Genomic DNA, 19,413 nt, shown 5'->3' on the forward strand with positions numbered 1-19,413 from the left:
ACATTTTTTTGCTTACTTTTAAAAGAATATTGCTGGATTTTTATCACCTTAGAAATTAAAAATCCTGAGCCATTCCAACATGCCAGACACGGTGCTAAGTGGCTATACAGGCGTTATCTAATACTTACAATCCCCCAGCTGTGTACATGCTATTATTCTTCCATTTTATAGATGAAGAAATTGAATCTCAGAGGTTAAGAATTTGTCCAAGATCACACAGAGCCATGAGTCTAACCTGGGGTGTCTATCCCGTACCCATTCGGACATCCCCCGTACTGTGTGCCATGGTGGTGGAGAGTCTATCCCTCCTCTCCCACTGCCCACGCCCCTAGCAGAGGCCCCAGGCTCCTGTGTGGAGAAGCCCACCTTGTTTATCTAAGAGACTTACACTCAGAGGTATGTTTCGGCTTGTGTCTTCTGGATCGAAGGCCTCAACCTGATAAATGAATCCTGGTTTTGCTCCTTCCACTATGTAGAGGTCTAGACCTATATCAGCATCCAAAGTGGAATAAGAAACATTTTATCAGATAAAGCAAATGAGGAATTACAGAGTCAGGACGGCTGTACACAGAGAAGCAAAGAGAACCAAGCACTGGCATCGTGGGAAGGAGGGATGCGTGAATAAAGGCATGAACAAGCCACTTATGGGAACAAGCCACTTAAAGTACTCGGGTGGCCACGCTGGCATCACATCTTCCCAAGTTTCCCTCCCACCAAGAAGTGATGTAGGGGAGGAGCCTCCATGTAAGGCTGCTCCATGTCCATGATTTACTTTCAGGTGCAAATTCCCCCAAAACTGAGCCAAGGTCACAGAGCATCTCAGCAGAAATGACTTACAGCAGGAATAAAGGGAGAGGGCCACCGAGGCTCAGGAAGGGGACCAGAAATTGTCTTCATCTACTTCAGACTTCTGGGCAGCCAGAGGGGACCAGCCACTTGACACCACCGGCCCTGCCCAAGGGGCCCCCACGCCCCACTCTGGCATCTCTCTCCCAGAGCCCGTCCTTCTGCGAGAGGGCTGAGGAGTGCACATCAGCTCACTCCTTGGAGGCACTGTGCTGACGGCTTATGTTTTCTCCTTTATCGTCATCATCCCCATGTAAGTAGGCATCTTAATTACCTCCACTTTACAAATGGGGAAACAGGCTCGGAAAAGTTATGAGGCTGTCTCAGCTGGGGAGGGGGTAAGTGCATAAAAATTCCATCCCAGCCCATCCTACGTCTGAGCTCCAGCCCTCACTTACCTTTATCACTGCTCGTGCTTTCATTCAAAACAATGTTTACTGAATTCTCACTGTGTACCAGACACTGATCTATGTATGCACTGGGCACATAGTGCTTCTCCAAACACAAAACCCTGCTCTCAAGGACCTTGCATTAGAGGGGAAGATAGAGACACTACAATAAATGAGCAAAATATATGAACGTTACTGTGCAACGTCATGGAGAAAATCAGGGAATTGAGTGTTGTGGGTTGGGTTACAGTGTTAAATGGAGTGGCTGTGGAAGGTCCATGACACTTGAGTCTAGATTCTTAAAGAAATGAGGACCGTAGACATATGGGGAAAGGGGCAAAGAGCAAATGCAAAGATGCCATTGAGGGTGGTGTGTGGGGCGGGGGGAGGTGTTCACAGCCTGGTGAGGAGGCCAGGACTGCCATAGAGGAGGAGATGGAAGTACGCAGAAGAGAGCACAGTACGGGTTGGAGTGGACTTGAACAGATTTGATGGTACCATTCTTTTTTTTTTAATTTGATGGTACCTTAAGGAGACTCTGGCTCTCCTCTTGAAGGAGATGGAATGTTCTTATGGGGTTTTGAGCTGAGGAGTGCCTTGATTGGACTGATATTCAACAGCATCCTTCTGGCTGCTATGCGGAGAACAGACTGACAGGGCAGGGCCAGTTAACTCCCTATCGCAATAATCCAGGTGATACATGACTAGTGACTTGCACCATGGTGGTAGTGATAGAGATGCCAGGGAGCAGTCAGACTGCTCAGACTTGGCAGTGGCAAGATTTCCTCATAGATTTGATGTTGGGTATGAAAGACAGAGGAGTCAAGAAAGAAAAGAAGAAGAAAGAAAGAAAGAAAGAAAGAAAGAAAGAAAGAAAGAAAGAAAGAAAGAAAGAAAGAAAGAAAGAAAGAAAGAAAGAAAGAAAGAAAGAAAGAAAGAAAGAAAGAAAGAAAGAAAGAAAAGAAAAAAGAAAGAGGAGTCAAGGCTGACTTTGAAGTTTGGGATTAAGCAACTGGAAGGGTGGAGGTGCCATTTGCCAAAATGGGAATGACAGGAGAAAGAGATTAGGGGAGAGGATGATGGGGCCAGGGGTGGAGTGGAAGTCAAGAATTTGATCTGAGGGTGTGTTGAGTTTGAGATGTCATGTGCTGACACCAATTCCAATATGTGGGATTTCCCTGCAATCCTCTGACACCTGCGATTCTGCAATTCAACTCAAATCTGATACTATCTACCCAAAGATAGCATTCAGATTCCACCAACCAAGGACTCACCCCACGAGACACCCCAACCCCCACTTCAGATGCCAATTTCAAGTTCAGGCTGTCACCTGCACGTCTGACCCACGAACTATAAATCTGAGTTTCCCACCATCCCCTCTTCGGGTTCAAGGAATTTGATAAAGGGGATCACAGAACTCAGGGAAGTATTTTACTTACAAGATTACCAGTGTATTACAAAAGGATCTAACTCCGGAACAGATAGATGTAAGGGATGCATAGGGCATGACATGGGGAAATGGGGCCCAGAGCTTCTATGCTCTCTGGGCACATCACTGTCCCAGAAGAGAGAGGCTGTTCACCAACCTGGAGGCTCTCCAAACTCTATCCTTTTGTGTTTTTATGGAGGCTTGATTACATAGGCATGATTGCTTACATCATTGACTGTTGGCAACTGAGCTCAATCTCTACCCTCCTCGCCTCTGAGGAGGTAGGCTGAGGTGTGGAAGTTGGGACTAAAAGTTCTAACTTTCTAATCACGTGGTTGGCTCCACTGGCAACCAACTCTAACACTTGGGTGACCTGGGGGCATTCCACACCGCACCTCACAATGTCCCACGTGCCTGTTAGACACAGCAGATGGAGACGTGGGACAAGGCAGCTGGGTATCTGAGTCAAGAGTTCAGAGCAGCTGGGCTAAGATGACAGACTTGGAAGTTGACAGTGTGGATGGCGTTCAACGTCATGAGCCTGGGAGAGATCATGCAGGAAATGATCCACCCTGTGCCCCCGTCCTTTTTATGGTCCCTGCTCTGCAGCAGACCCCGGTCACACACTGCCCTCCAGGGGTCTGGGGGAGAAGGAACAGGTCAGTCAGTGACCCGCGGCAGCACACAGGGATGAGCCTCTGATGGGCTCTGCCCACCCTCACTCCAGAATGATCCACTCGAGGTCCCTGAGCCTCAGTTCCCCCTCCCCCAGGACTGAGAGAGACCCGAGAGAAACCACGGAGGTGAGGGGCTTTGTAAATTGTTGGGCATCATTACTGGGAGTCCTGTGCTGGAGGACATTTCATTTATTCCCTGTTCATCAAGTAGCTGCCTTTTCCAGGGAAACAACTGCTCGTTTACTTACTTTTCTGTTTTGCTCTGTTCCCCAGGGTCCCCCCCCTCCAGCGATGCACCCCCCCAGTGTATCTTACCTTTTGCCAAATTGCCTTGAAACTGAGGTGGCTCGTTCACGTCTGTTACCTGCACGGTCAGGATCTGTAGGTCGGTGACACCGACGCCATCCTTAACATAAATCTGCAAATCAAATATGTTTGGTCCTGTTTCAAAGTCTAGTTCTTCCTTCCCAGTGGTGACAACCTAAAAGCAAATGCAGAATTCTTAGTAACCATGTGAAAGGAGATCTGTTTTGTATGCATGCGTTTTTGCAAAGGGATGTTACTAGGGAGGAAGCAACCAGCATCCTGGAAACCGTCTTTCCCTCACTGTCAGAGGAACCGGTTGTTTTGCTTTAGTCTTTCCCACATAAGCCCCATGACACTTCACTAAAGGGACTCCTGCGTGTGATGCTGCTTTTCAGAGGAAAGAAAAATATTTAGGCGGCATCCTGGTTCCATCGACTGGAGATGAAAAGCCAGGAATTAAAACCCTGTCACTACTTGGGGTAGGCACCTAAACAAGTCCTTTAGCCACCCTGAATGTAGTTGGATTTGCTAGTCTTTAAGAATAAGACACCACGCTTTCCTGGGATTGCTGTTAAGCCACATCATGACCCGGCGCTCTGTGCTAATTTTCCCAAGGCCACGTCCAAGAATGAACAAGGGAAGGATACGTCTGCAGAAATAAGGAACAATATATATTTATATCAACAGTCTCTTCAAGTGTTTTTGTGCATTTCCACACATTCCACTAGTGGGAACCTGTTCTCTGCTCTCTAAGTGTTTTGGAGATGTGAGAGGGACACTAAGAACCAAGGCCAGAGAAACGTCATCAAGATTCATCAGCAGGAACCTGGGCGGTCCAGGGTGGCAGGGTCCTGCTGAGGCTAACTGGAGGCCAACCTGGGACCTCTCCTGTCTCCATGCACACTCCTGTCACCAGCTTAGACCACGGAGTGCCCAGAGCATCAAGGACTAAGTTTCATAACTGTCTTAATTACACTAATGGAACCTATTGCTTATGCATACAACTGGGGCCAGGCAGGCATTCAGGGTCCCGTCGTGATGAGAACTTAGTGTCCCAGCTGAACTTTGGTGTGACCTTGGGAAAGTCCTTTACCTTTCCCTGATTTTGTATCCACATGATTATAATTTGGTAAATTCCCCTTGCCCTAGTTAAACAGCTGGAGTATAATACAGACCATTATAACAAAGAGCTAGATCAGAGTACTGTGGAGAACTGGGGGCAAAGTTCATTGTGAGCTCTGTGTAGTCAGGGAAGACTTCGTGGAGGAGGCTGTGCAAGATCTCAATTGGTTGAGAGAAGGGAGCCATGGATGGGAATGAGTGCATGTGGTGGAGGGAGAAAGTGTGGGAGAGGGCTGAGAGAGAAAATGAGGTAGTCTCATCTCCACCAGTGAGCAGGGTCAGCCAGGCACCCACATATGTGGAGATCACCAATCTCCATGCTTGGCAATTGGCAGGTGAGAGCAGCATAACACAGGGGTAAGAGCATAGACTCTGGGGCCAGGCTAACTGGCTTTAAAGCCCAGCCTTCCCATTACTTAACCCTTTGTGCCTCAATTTCCCCATCTGTAAAATGGGGATAATATTAGCACCTACTTTAGAGGGTTGATGTGAAGATTCCATGGAATACTTTGACCCTCTTTGGCACTGAGCGTGCACTCAGCAAATGCTGACTTTCATTAACATTAAAGAGCCAGAAACTGTTCAGTGAATGTATGTCCAGCAGAGCATCCCCCTCTGTCAAGATAATCCACTGTATTTCCTGATTTAGACCCTTGCTTCCTGCTAAGCCTGGAGCCCTCTCCTGAACCCCAAGCTTGAATGACTCCTTTACTACAGTATTACCTATTAACAGCCCCTTCTTCTGGGGAACTAGTGCTAATACTCTAGAGGAAGGAAATCATGCAGTCAAAAAAGAGTCCAAAAATGTTACATCTCAGAGTCAAAGGAACTGAGTTGCTGTCAACACAAATAAGCAAGTTGGTTTTGCTGCTGTTACTGGCATTTATTGTCTGTGTGCCAGGCTCTTGCCAAGCCATTTTGTTGAGTTATCTTGTTAAATCATCGCAACAACCACAGGTTGGTAAAGTATCACACCTCAGGCAGTTGGAGACTAGGCCAGGGAGGGGAAGGCACTCCAAAGGTCACAGCTGGGAGTGTGGAGGCTCCATTTGGTTGCAGGCAATCTGGCTGCAAAGTTTTGGTGAAAGACAGTGCTTGGTTTCAGGTATGTTGAGTCTGAGGTTGTCCTGGTCAAGGCTGAGCAAATTTGCCAGACCCACCATGCTGGTGACAGTGGGTAAGGAAATAGTGGCGAGAGAAAGAAGGGCAGGTGCGGGCCTCCGCACAACCTCAGACCTCTGGGCCAGAGACCCGAAAACCTCATTACTAGCCTTCTCCTGCAGAGTGTGAAGTCGCCTAGGGAGGAGTCAGGTTCTAGCATGGGATGGCAGCAGAAGTAGCCCTTGTGAGCATTTCGGGTTAGAGGATGGGATCGTTTTGGACAGAGGAGTTGATGCTCTTGGGTAGTTTCTGGGTAGAAGCAATCAATGCTTCAGAACAGCTTCAGGACTGGTGAATATGTGACCTATCCTAGGACCAACACAGGGTCCAGGAAGCGCCAGGCCTGGAACAGTGCACTGAACACAAGCCACCATTTCTAGAAGTCAGAAACAGGATGGAACTCTTCCTTGACTGTCAGCCCTGTTTGGATCATACCAAACATGGAAAGGGCAGGTCCTTTCACCTGATTTTGAGGCCTCACCAAACCAGCAACAGATGTGCACAGCAATGTGGGAGAAAGAGCCCAGGACTGGCCATCAGAAGACCTGCGTTAAGTTCTTATTTCATCTCTTACGGTGATGTGACCTTGGACAAATAAGCTAACCTTGCTGTCTCTCTGTGATCTTAGCTCGAAAATAGGAATAAAGGGTTTTCAATGGTGGTAGAGTCAGTGTCAGGAGTAACCAGAGATCGGGATGGGAATGCTCAATGGGATCCCCGCACACCTGATGCTGCATGATTGCCGTCATCGTCAAAGGCAGTAGAATCTAGAGGCTGAGGGTGAGAGTTCTCAAAGGGGAACAAGCTCGATATCTGCCAGCAGCTGAACTGAATGGATAGATAAATTGTGGTCTGTCCATACGGTGGGATATTATTCAGCCATGAAAAGGAACGAAGTGCTGATCCAGCTTAAAGGAAACTAGTCAGTCATTAAAGACCAGGTACAGTGTGAATCCATCCACGATGCTCCGAATAGGCAAATTTATTAAAAGCAGAAAGGAGATCAGTGGGTGTCAGAGACCGGGGGGAACAGGAAAAGTGTTCTAGAATTAGATGGTGGTGATGATCTGTGAACACAGTAAAAACCACCGAATTGTACATTTTAAATGGGTGAATTGTATGTTGTGCAAAATATATCTCAGTGAAGCTGTTTACAAAAATAGAGGTCTGAAGTCAGACGGCCTGGGTTTCAGTTACAGGTAGCTGCGTGACCCAGGGCAAGTTATTTAACAAATTCTGCTACAGTTTCTTCCACCTATAAAAAGGGGATAGTAATATAAATAAAATCATCAGATTGTTTGAATAGTATAAAAGTAAACACAGGTGGGATCCCTGGGTGGCGCAGCGGTTTGGCGCCTGCCTTTGGCCCAGGGCGCGATCCTGGAGATCCGGGATCGAGTCCCACGTCGGGCTCCCGGTGCATGGAGCCTGCTTCTGCTTCTGCCTCTGCCTGTGTCTCTGCCTCTCTCTCTCTCTCTCTCTGTGTGTGACTATCATAAATGAGTGAAAATTAAAAAAAAATTAAAAAAAAAGTAAACACAGGTGAAGCACGTTCAACAGTGTCCGGCATATATGACATGCTGCACAAGTGCAAGCAGTTGGCAGGGCTTCTAGGACCAGATGACCAGCAGCTGTGGAGGATGAGCCAGAGGTCCAGGGCCAGGTAGATAGGGCAGGTGGGTCACAGAACCAGCATCTGGGGCTGTAACCTGGATGCTGAGGTACAGCCTGTCTGAAAGTATGCTCCTTATATACCAAAGAACCTGCCCCTAGGGGTGCTGAGAATACTGCACACCTGAGCTCTGCCCACACATCATGGGTCCTAAAGATCTGCTCTGGGGCCCACCTTTTGGGGGCTCCCCTCAGGACTCTAACGATCAGCTGTGCTTAAGAGCGCCTAGTATGTACCTCAAGGAGGCCACGGAGCCTTGACCAAGCAGGCTGAGCCCACTGGGTCCCACCAGAACCCCGGGGCAATGGCAGGCAGGACCCGAGTCAGGGCTAATGATAACCGCCAGAGGTTCCTATGCCAACTGAGCAAAGGGCAGGGGTGGGGGAGGTGCAGACACCTGGACCCTAAAGGTGTCCCTAGAAGGGGCTCTGAAGATTCCAGTGGAAAACATGCAGGTGTGTTTGTCCTACCTAAGGAGAAGCACCAACTTTGGAAAAGACTCAAATGATGAAGTAGGAAAGAGAGCGGGGGCAGCGTGGCTCCTGAAGGTGAACGCCTGGGTCGGAATTGTGCAAGAGGAAGCACTTGCACAGCGTGGTTGGACGTTAAAGCTTGTATTTAATGAAGGAGGTGTTCTCACATGTTAAATAAGTCTCATAGATTTCCTTCTGAAAAAATCACAGAATTTGAGAAAAGCAGAATCACCAGGCACACATTCATTAGAGCCTGGCTTTTGAGGGGACCAATGCCCAAACTATGCCACCCAAAGGACTTAGGTATTGTCACCATACGCCTAACTCCTGAGGGCACGGGAGGGCGGTTGGCAATAAGAAACAAGACTTGTATTTGTAACAAACTGAACATATTGCTCCTTGTGCTGGATTAAGCGAAGAAGGAAGGTTCAGAGTGGTTAGGGGCCTCTAGCCCAGAGGGCTCTGGGATTGCCCCAGACAGGCCTCCTGGGTCTTACTAGAGGGGAGAGTGAGCCATGGAAAGGGGAGGAAATGGTCACTGATCTGGAATCCCGACCGCCCTCTTCTTCAGGACCCCGCTCTGTGGACAGTTCCCAAGGAAGCCACTCTTGCCTCAAAATCCAAGCCTGACAGCGCGTTCACCTTGAAGGCGTCAGTGAGGGGGCTTGTGTTGATAATCAGGGGCAACCCTGCAGTCACGGGTGACAGCGAGGCTGATAAGTTCACAGAAAACTTGTGCACTGGAGTCTCAGGTGGAGAATTCTCGGCCACGCTGCTTGTAGCAGGCAAGTGGATTAGGTGTAGCGCTTCTCTCCCTGTGGGTTTAAAAAGGATGCAAAATGACATGAACATGAAGGCTTGTGCTGGGAACAAGGACTTAACAGCTTGGTCTAGGGCTTCAACCTGTAGCTCGGAGCGCTGCTGGAAGCTGGTCACTCCCCAAGAACAAATACCCTCACCAAGGACTGGAAATGGAAATGAGAGATCTTCTGGGAGCCAAGAAAACAACCACCACCAACAACCATGAAATCTGCTTCTGTCATTCTGTAAATAAGGCTGCTGCTTTTCTCTTGTCTCCTGCCACTCCTTCTCTTTCCTCGCAGCCTTTGTGAGGAGCTGGGGAAAGACGAATGTGATGCTTTTAGGAGGCAGACATCCACTTGAAGGACCTAGTCTGGCCGTGACATCCTGTCTTACAAGGCCCGGGTAATTTACAAGAGTTTATTTTCCTCATCTGTGTTGGAATTTGATTCAGAGCTCATCAAAACCTAAGTGTGCATGACAGGCAAGCTCCAGAATCATGGTAGATCTCCCCACACCTGTAAGTAATCCCGAGGACAATTGTTTGTCATTATGGGATGCTGGGGGCATCAGTTCGAGGGTCCATCAGTACATCTTGATTGGTAGATTAATTCCCATTTCACAGAGAAGGAAACGAGAGACTCCGGGAAGTCATGTGCATTGCCTCGGGCTGCATTTCAGGCAGGAGTTTCATAATTTAAGAGAAAGTATGTTTCTTCCAGGAAAGCCTTAGGACACTCTTAGGTGTCCTTGATAACTTACCAAGATTTTGCTTATACAGAGAAGAGTAACAGGTTATGTTCTTTCATGCTTCCGTAGTGATGGTTACCCTAGGGAGGTGAAAAGTGTCCCCCCTCCCACATCCCCTCTCCAAAAAAAATCCATGTTCAGTCAGAACCTGAGAAGGTACCTTATTTGGAAATAGAATCTTTGCAGACGAATTGGTTAAGAGGAGGTCATTCCGAATTAGGGTGAGCCCTAATCCACCAAATGGTGTCCCTATAAGAAGAGGACAGGACACAGAGACACAGGAGGAAGAGAGCCAAGTTATGATAGAGGCAGAAGTAGAAGTGATGCAACTAGAAGCCAAGGATCATCAAGCAACCAGCAAAAGCTAGGAAACACATGTAGAACAGACCTCCCTCGGAGTTTCTAGAGAAAAACCAACCCTGTCAGTGCCTTGGCTTCAGACCTCTGATCTCCTGAACTATGAGAGAATAAATTTCTGTTGCTTTAAGCCACCCATTTTGTGGTAGTTTAGTATGGCAGCTCTATGAAGTCAGTGCAATGACCACTCAGCCAATGTTCCAAATAAGTGCATCATTAAAATCTTTTCTCTTGTTTACTCCCCAAAACAACTCTCTCAGAGAGGTATTAGTGGCACCATTTTACAGATGAGGAAACTGAAGTGAAGAATAATAAGTAACAAAATCAAAATTTATACTGAAGTCCTACTTCTTAGCGGGTTTCCTGATCTTGGCCACCATTAGCCCCTGGGGAATTAAGCCACTTGGAATGGGAAGAGGTACAGGGGTAAAGAAAAGGATCTGTCCTCCTGGAAGGTGTGGAACTTCTAGAAACAAACAAGCCATGGGAAAATGCTGGCTTTTGTAAGAGAATGTTTTTATTTCAAATTTGGGGGAGATGGGCAGCCCGGGTGACTTAGTGGTTAAGTGCTGCCTTCAGCCCAGGGCCTGATCCTGGAGACCCAGGATCGAGTCCCACGTCGGGCTCCCTGCACTGGAGCCTGCTTCTCCCTCTGCCTGTGTCTCTGCCTCTCTCTCTCTCTCTCTCTCTCTCTCTCTCTCTCTCTGTGTGTGTCTCTTATGAATAAATAAATAAAATCTTTTAAAAAAATTGGGAGGAGAAGATGTAGAGAAGTAGATGCGAATGTAAGAAAAATTGAAACATAAACACATTGATACGAGCTTCACAAATCTAAAATCATCTTATGTAGTTTAGAGACTAAAGTACATTATGCATAAGTTATTTTTGCTCCCAGAATAATCCTGTTTTATGGACAAGGACATAGCAAGGGCTCAGAAATAACAAAGCAGCTGAGGTTTAGGGTGACAAGGATATGAATAGATTTTTTAATCCATTAAAATTGACTTTAATATTATAGCAATCGTGATAAAAATTGGGAGCCAAACAGTAAGCTAATTAGAGGCAAAAAAAAAAAGTTCCCCCAAATAGTTTTTTTTTTTAATGAACATATTAATCTACTGCTTCAGTGCTTGGGGCTTTCTTAGGCATAATTCCCCCACACCCTCTTTTCCCATAACCAGAAGTCACCAGGGCCCCCATGAGCTGTTCACCAGACTGTTTCCTATCTGTTCAGCAAGACAAGGACAATCATAAGCAAAATGGAAGGTTGGTAACTTCAAGGAAACCCCCACCTTCTCTTGTCCCTTCCCACTCACCCGTGACTTGGGCCCCTCCAGTCAAGGAGGAAGGAAGCCTCTGCTCATATTTAAGCAAATACAGAACTCACTTGGTTTTTCTCAAGAATCACCTGCGGTTAGGTAGTGTCCAGCCAAAATGAACAGACCCAAACAAACAAGTAACCACTTGCATTTACTGAGCACCTACTCGCCAGGCATTGTGTGGCTTTACTGCCAGATCTCAGCCATTGTGAACACAATCCTGTGGTGTGGTGTCACCATCACCATTTTACACTCCTGAGGTTGCACACTCACTGATGGGCCGTGGTCGGCCTGGCTCTTGGTGTCTGGGTCCTCTAGCTGACAGGACATACCTACTACAGACAGTCTAGGTGACCGTACACATGGAATGTCTCGTGGCTGTCTTACGACTGGGTAACATGGTAGCCAGATGGTGCTGGGGTCTGGTGAGAAATTGGCCCCTCCACCCAGATATTAGGTGGTGGTGATGCTATCTATGAGAGGCTGTTTGGGGAATAACATAAGGAAGCATGCTGCAGTATTAACTTGACGTGAGCTCGGGTGTGAGAGGCTTTCCGCAACCTCACCCTGAACAGGCAGCTTGCCCTGGCCACCAACCAGGGTGTGTCTCCTTCGATGAACCGAGAAGGCTAGCCAAGCCATGCTCTTCAAATATTGCCCACTGATATCTCCTGGTTTTCTCTGCTGATAGTGTGTCCATTGATCTCGCTGTGTTCATTTTAACTCTTGATAAGCCCTGGGTTCTGGAAACTAATTCTGTGAAAGAACTAACCTTCCAGTCCAAGGCATCTAACTCCAAGCACAGGGCTCTTTGCACGGCTCCACCCTGCCTCCTTATATTTATAGATCTTTTCATAGCCCTGCTTGAATGGTCATATTTTGTATGGCAGCGAGGAAGATATGTTGAAGGCAGAAGTGGATATATTTAGTGCCCTTCAAGCAAATTGTGTTGGGGACTGCCCGTTTCATGTATGACTAAAGCCAGGCTGTATCCTTGGATATGCCCTATCTGCTGGCATTCTTCTCTCTCTCATTCTCTCTCTCTCTCTCTCTCTCTCTTTTAAGCAGACTCAGGGGCTTGACTCACAACTCTGAGATCAAGACCAGAGCTGAGATCAAGAGTTGGACGCTAACCAAAGGAGCCACCCAAGCAGCCCTCTGCTGACATTCTTGCTGGAGATGTCCTGGACTGCATCTGGTGGCCTCTGTTCCTAGGGCAAGGTTGCATGCACCAGGGGTGTGCCATGAAATCCTAAAAACTTTGTGGCAGACACTCCAGGGATACTGGTAAGAAAGGTAGTCAAGCTGGGATCTCCTGACTCTTAGTTCAACAATCAGTTCCTCTGGCTCTTTTGCTACTAAAAAAGTAGTAGTAGCAATATTAATAGTAATATTAGTAACTAATAGCATAGTAATAATAGTAACCAGTGGCTACAGTCCCTTCCCTAAAAAGAGAGCATTTAATAAGACATGAAATTCAAAAAAAAAAAAATTTAAAAAAAAAAAAAAAAAGACATGAAATTCACCACATGCTCAACCCATTCATTATACAGATCAGTTTGGGGGAGGTGCCCAAAGGTACTCAGCTAATCAGTGGCAGAGGGAAGGTTAGAAGCCAGGGAATGGCTCTAAGACGCGACACCCTTGCCTTCCAAAGAGGGCCTTACAAACTTTCTTTGGTGGTCTGAGTGCTGGAGACCAAGAAAGAGGCTTTAATGGAATTTGACTTACACATGCATCTTAATTAAGGATCAAATTAGAATTGCTTGAAGCGTACACTTTGCAAAAGAAAGAGCATGCAGAAGATTTATTATCAGTCACCGAGCCCATGGAAACATCTTGCTTGCCATGGAGATCTGGATGCACGATGGGCTCACTTGTTTCAAAATGAGCAAAATCACTGCCTTGCCAGAAATGGACCAAAAGACCTCCCCCCGGGAGCCTGTGTTGGAATAATTAAGGCCTCTTCAGCCTCGGTTGTGGGGGAAGAAGTTGGCCACCCTGGGCCTTTGACACCAAGTGGTGATGTTCAAGAAGCATGGGTGACACCGCCTTCTCCCTCCAGGGATGCGGCTGCTCTGACTTACCGTGTGACTTCAACACAGAAGGCAGTCCTTGCCCAAGACTGTCACTTGATAAATACCTTTTCATTCTCTCCAGTAACTAATACAAATGACAGTGAGAGAGATCGGGGAAAGCTGTGAAAAGAGCACGGGATTTGCAATCAGAGCTCTTGCTTCAAGCTTGAGCTCTGTCACCACTTGACTGTGTGGCCCTGGGCTGGTCCCTTAACTTCTCTGGACCCTCTGTCAGCTCCATCTCTCAGGGCCATGGTGCCACCCTACCAGTGGCCATTCAACAGAGCTCAGTTGCTAAAGAAGACACCCAGGACCCAAAGGAAAAGCTTACCAATCCATGGTTTACTACAGATCAAGGAGGCAGGATAGCAACAACATTAGAGTATGCACCACAGCTGAAGGCTGCCTCACAGCATGAGGACCAGGGAGGCCAGGGGCCATCTTCCAGCATCCTCTTTTCTCTAAGGGCCTTAACAGAATGCACTTGCAGGGATCAGAAATCACCAACACAGCCACGAATACCTCGCATCCAGGGAACCCAAAATAGAGTCTCTGCTGGACATTTTTATATTTTGCTGGTCATGTAGGCACCATCTTGTTATGTAACCAGCCTCCGCAGCAGAACCTTCCAAGCCAGGTGCAAATCATCAATCTCGCTGCTCTCCACGAACGGTGCTCACAGGCCCATACAAACCACTCCGAAATTCCCAGGACTCAGAGCTCCAAAGCAGCGCTTTAGTCAGCATGCTTCTTGCCTTGACCAGAAGTCAGTTCCCTGTAGGAACTTCAGCAAAGCAACTCGGGCTAGTTTCAGGCCTGCTAGCATTCACTCTCACAGCACAGATACCATACACTGAAAATGCATATACTTGGTAAACCATGAAACATTATAGAGTGTGGTTTCAATATTTGCAGTATCTTCCTATGCCTTTAATGTACATGATGTGTACTCCCCTGGATGCGATGCTCTCACACTTTCTTTGGAGGGGAGGGCTGATCCATTCCAGGCAAGGCTATTAGCAGGGAGCCCTTAGGACACAGAAGAAAAGATAGTGACTCTACTTGTGATTCTGTACATTCTACTAGGTCATAACTGGCAGGAGAAAGATGTGTTTCTCTTGGGGTAACACTCCGGTGCTGGCCTAGAGAGAGGTGGTTTCTTGCAAACCTCCTCCAGCTCCATAGAAGTGGAAATACGGATGGAATTCTAGAGACTGGGTGCTTGAGCTGGAGAGAGGAAGACAGCAAGATTGCCATGGGCAAGGGTTTTGGGAGAGAGCTAAGAGGGGGGACACCTTTTCCTTTTCTGAGGTTGACATTGAACAGGAAAGTGACATTATAGAAAAAGTAGAAACCTTTTGCAATGGACATTGGACCCCGTATACAGGATTAATTAGCCAATGGGAAGACTTTCCGGAGATGGACTTCATCTTCCTGGCTTTTCAAATGAGGAGAGCGTGGATAAGAAAGGGTTGCACTTAGCTCCTCCAAGAGCCTGAGACATGGAGTCTTGGGCCTCTTTTTGATTTCCTGACATTGTTTAGCAGAGGGCCAGGCGCAATGGCGAGCTTGGGGCAGAGGGTCTTCCTGGAGAGACGTGAGTTAGCCTCCTGCCTGGTGCTCAGTGGAGAAAACCCAGGGCTGGTACCTCATTCAGTTTCATGTGGATCTTCCAGCTACCAAGGAACCCTTCTTTCATTAGACACCCTGGCATTTTTCTTTTCCAAGAGAGTAATACAAAAGTGACTTCGCTGGAGGAACTTTCTCAAAATGCAGATAATGTCAGCGAGCATTGGATTTAAATATTTCAAGGAGCCCTTGCTAAGTCCTCCAGCTTCAGGAATGATGTGTAGTCCTGTGGTACTGATGGAACCGAAAGACTATTTTATCTCAACTCTTCTACCCGTGTGCTTGGGAGATTTGTCTAGTTTGTGTTCTCCTGGGGCTCCCTTTATAAGCCATTGTGGGATTGAGACTCTAGCATCTGTAGTGTCCTGAAGAGAAACAGTTGCATTTCTCTCATCTTAATAGGAGATGGGAAGGACAGAAACTAATTTAAATGCCAATCTAAGGAGACGTTAGATCTAAATCTCTGCATTTGGAGGGGTATCTGTAAATGTGGGAAAAAAGGACCCAAAAAGGGATGATGATCAATAAAAAAAAAACAAATATTTATTGGATCCCATATATATGTATGGCATGGGGGGACCACCAAGCAATAAAGGAAACAAAACCTGTTACTGCAGGGCCGACATTCCCCTTGAGGAAACACAACAGACACATAACAGATGAATTCTAGAATAACTCATGCTGCCTGTTGTTAAGCACTTATTTTGTGTAGGGCACCGTAAAAGAACCTTGGCATATATTCCATATATAGGCAAGAGGAGCTCTTGGGTGCAGTGGGAAGAGCACCCCCCAGGAGTTTGGGCAATCCAGGGAGGCTTCGTGGGGGAGGTGGGGCTTGACTTGGGTGTTGAAGAATGTAGAAGCTTTAGATCAAATGAGAAGAAAGAGGATACTGGAGTGTGTTCCTTTGAGATTATTATGGTGCTGCCTGTTTCCAACAGCCTGAAAGCAGCTACCAGTGTGGCCACCATGCCTCCCTTGTGATGCTATGTGACTCTGTGTTTGAGAGCCAGGATAAGAATCAGCTTCTCAGACTCACAAAAGAAGATGAGAGGGAAACACTGCATCACAGAAGACCTTCAAAAAACTAGGATTTGCCCTGTGGAAGCCAAAGCAGGGAACAAGTGCATGGCCTTTTGGAGATGGAGGGATGGGAGTGTGGTTTTGACAAGGAATTTCAAATATTTCTTGCAAACCTTTGTGATCTGTCGCTTTAACACATCTGATGATAAAGTTCCAAATGATAATCTTCATTGTGAGACACTGGGTTCTTCCTAACTTCACTCTTCCCCCAATAGCAACAAATGTCACCTCTCTGCTCAAATGACTATGGTCGTAAAAGCCTCTGTTTCGGGAAATCTCAAAGGTTTCCTTCAAGGGAGAGTCTGAACTGCACAAAATCCGACATCACATTCCCAACAACTCCCACCCTCTGCCAAGTAGAAAAGCCGAAGATTAAAGAGGGCTTAGTATTAGGAAACCCAGTCATTTATTTATGTTATTAGCAGATCGAAGGGGGAAATTAAATGGTCAGGTCCCTTCTGGGAAAAGCATTAAAAATCCACTGTGATTCAGAAATAAATACCTGAAAAAAAGTTATCTCCTTACCATAGAAAGCATTTCTGTTTCACACCAGAAGTTAACATCATGCTTAATGGGGAATAAGACAAGAGTGTACACTCTTATCGTTGTTCAACAACAGCCTGAAGGTACAGGCCTGGTAATTAGATAAGGAAAAGAAATACAAGACAAAAAAATAGGCAAGGAAAAGTATAAATGTTGATTATTTTCAAACCTGGAAAATGCATGAGAGTCATCTGAAAAACCATGACAAATTATGAGAGAAGTCATTAGTAGACTTCCATCCATTGTGTGACAATCAATTAAAACAGACAAGGGAAGAGAAGATTCTATTCACAAATACAGAAAAAGTAAAAGAAAGTACTGGTAATAAACGCAATGAGAATGTGCAAGATCTCCGTGAAGGAAATCCTAAAATCCTCAGGAGGAAAACAAAGACTTGCAACAGGATCTAGAACTATTGGGCAGCCCGGGTGGCTCAGCGGTTTAGCGCCTGCCTTCTGCCCAGGGCGTGATCCTGGAGACCCAGGATCGAGTCCCGCGTCGGGCTCCCTGCATGGAGCCTGCTTCTCCCTCGGCCTGTGTCTCTGCCTCTCTCTCTGTGTCTCTCATGAATAAATAAATAAAATCTTAAAAAAAAAAAGAACTGTTGACCAGGAAAGTTCAATGTCATATGTAATAATAATCACCAACGTTTACTTAGCATTTACCACGTATCAGACACTCCGCCAAGTGCGTTACTATATAACTCATCAAATATGTAAATTATCCCTACATTCATCTGCAAATTTAACATGATTGAATTCCACACATTATGTATATACTACCTATTCAAAAAGAAGATTGGATTTAAAAAGCTCAATTTCCATGATCCAAGCTGACGACATTAAAAAGGATCACCCAAGATTCTTCAAGCTCTTGCATTAAGAAAGAAGGAGTACAAGAAGCATTAGGTTGAATCTTTGGTTCTTCTATCAGAAGACCTTTCCTTGGCTCATGATTAAGACAATCACCCCTTGATGCCTCGGTTTTCCCACAGGATGACTTGCCAGCTTCAAGTTGCCTCCAGGAGGCTCCAGAGAAAAGCCAGGATCCCCACAAAGACTGATTTGACACACACACGAGCTCTGCCCTGAAAATCATCTTCCCAACCTTCCACCTTGGAAGGACTTCTGGCCCAGGCCAGTCAACAGGGAGAGAAAGTGAAGTCTACACGAAGACCAGAGACTAGGCGTTGGCTTTGTTCGGCACCTCTCTTCTCCAGAGCTCCCCTGCCCAGCCCCCTGGGGCTCCCTACTGCTGTGTCACCTCAGTCACCAGTGCTGATAAGCCCACAGTTGAAGAAGACCTCCCAGATGCAAGTCCCTCCTGGGGGACGTTATCACTCAGTGACCGTAACTAAGCCAAGCGTGGTGACAAATGGAGCGCCTACCTGATATGGCGCCCAGGAGAACCAGGAGAAAAACTGCTCCCTGCATCTCCGAGAGTCACCTGTGTCCACACTTCCAGTGTATCACCCAGTAGCTGAATCCTGCCTGACACCCTGAGTTTATGCCACTCAGCTTCCGCTCCTGGTTTTGTTGCCATGAGAGAAATCAAACAGAGGCTTTGGTGGTAACGCAGGGAGACTCCAAACACCACAGGACTGTTCTTTGATTACCTGCTTCTGTGACCTCGTGGTACCCAAGAGGCCAACCAGCCAGCCCCGGGGGAGCTCAGAGTCTATCTTAAAAGCCCACAAGAGGGGATCACTGGGTGGCTCAGCAGTTTAGTCCCTGCCTTTGGCCCAGGGCGCGATCCTGGAGTCCCGGGATCGAGTCCCGTGTCCGGCTTCCGGCATGGAGCCTGCTTCTCCCTCCTCCTGTGTCTCTGCCTCTCTCTTTCTGTCTATCATAAATAAATAAATAAATAAATAAATAAACAAACAAATAAATAAATAAATAAATAAATAAACAAACAAATAAATAAATCTTAAAAAAAAAAAGCCCACAAGAGCAAAGAAAGCAGAGGCATGGAGATGGTGCTAAAAGCTGGACATAAGGGCCACCTGGGTGGTTCAGTCAGATGTGTCTGCCTTCAGCTCAGGTCATGATCCTGGGGTCCTGAGATCGAGCCCCGCATCAGGCCCTCTGTTCAGTGGAGGGAGTGCTTCTCCCTCTTTTTTTTTTTTTTAAGATTTTACTTATTTATCCATGAGAGATGCAGAGAGAGAGAGAGAGGCAGAGATCAGGCCCTGGGCTGAAGGCGGCGCTAAACCACTGAGCCATCGGTGCTGCCCTGCTTCTCCCTCTTCCTCTGCTTCTCCCCCTGCTTGTGCTCTCTCTCTTTCTCAATAAATACATAAAATCTTTAAAAAACAAAACCAAAAGCTGGACATAAGCATAAACATCCGTGATGGTCTGAAGCACCCTGTAGCCAGGCATCTCGTCTTTTCTGCTGCCCTGAATTGCTGAGCCGGGCTCAGAGTTGAGACCAGACCCCTCCTCAAAGCAGACTGACTGTGATAGACCCTGCCCATCACCACCACCCCTCTAGCCTTCGATGAAGTCTGTGGTGGAAGGTTATCGGGGTAGTGAAGCTTCTGCGCACTGGGGAGCGATGTGGCCTGTCCCTCGGGGTCAGGTGCTGCCCTACGTGGTGCTTTTGCTTTGTGCCGCATGCAGCCCCACGCGGGTTCCAAGAATGAAAACAGAGAAGGGGCAGTGGCAGCACAGGGGTGGGGGGTGGAGAGGCCTGACCCCTCAGCATGGTGCAGTGAGAATAGTAGTTGACACAGTGGAAGGAGAAGCAGACTCTCACTGAGCAGGGAACTGGACCTGGGCT

At 47.0% G+C, this 19,413-nt stretch overlaps 1 protein-coding gene across 1 annotated transcript in view; it reads right to left on the reverse strand.

Moving 5' to 3' along the window:
• CDHR3 (cadherin related family member 3) overlaps positions 1–18,068 on the reverse strand; it is a 60,574-nt gene extending 42,506 nt beyond the window's left edge. Inside the window, exons 1-4 of the mRNA XM_049096617.1 lie at positions 18,023–18,068; positions 8,688–8,890; positions 3,657–3,822; positions 389–486 (exon numbers count right to left, since the gene is read on the reverse strand). Of these exons, the coding sequence (XP_048952574.1) occupies positions 389–486; positions 3,657–3,822; positions 8,688–8,890; positions 18,023–18,068 (513 nt within the window). The remainder of the gene's footprint in view (positions 1–388; positions 487–3,656; positions 3,823–8,687; positions 8,891–18,022) is intronic.
• Between the last annotated feature and the right edge of the window lie 1,345 nt (positions 18,069–19,413).

The sequence above is a fragment of the Canis lupus genome, chromosome 18, assembly GCF_003254725.2.
Source record: "Canis lupus dingo isolate Sandy chromosome 18, ASM325472v2, whole genome shotgun sequence".
Lineage (NCBI taxonomy): Eukaryota > Metazoa > Chordata > Mammalia > Carnivora > Canidae > Canis > Canis lupus.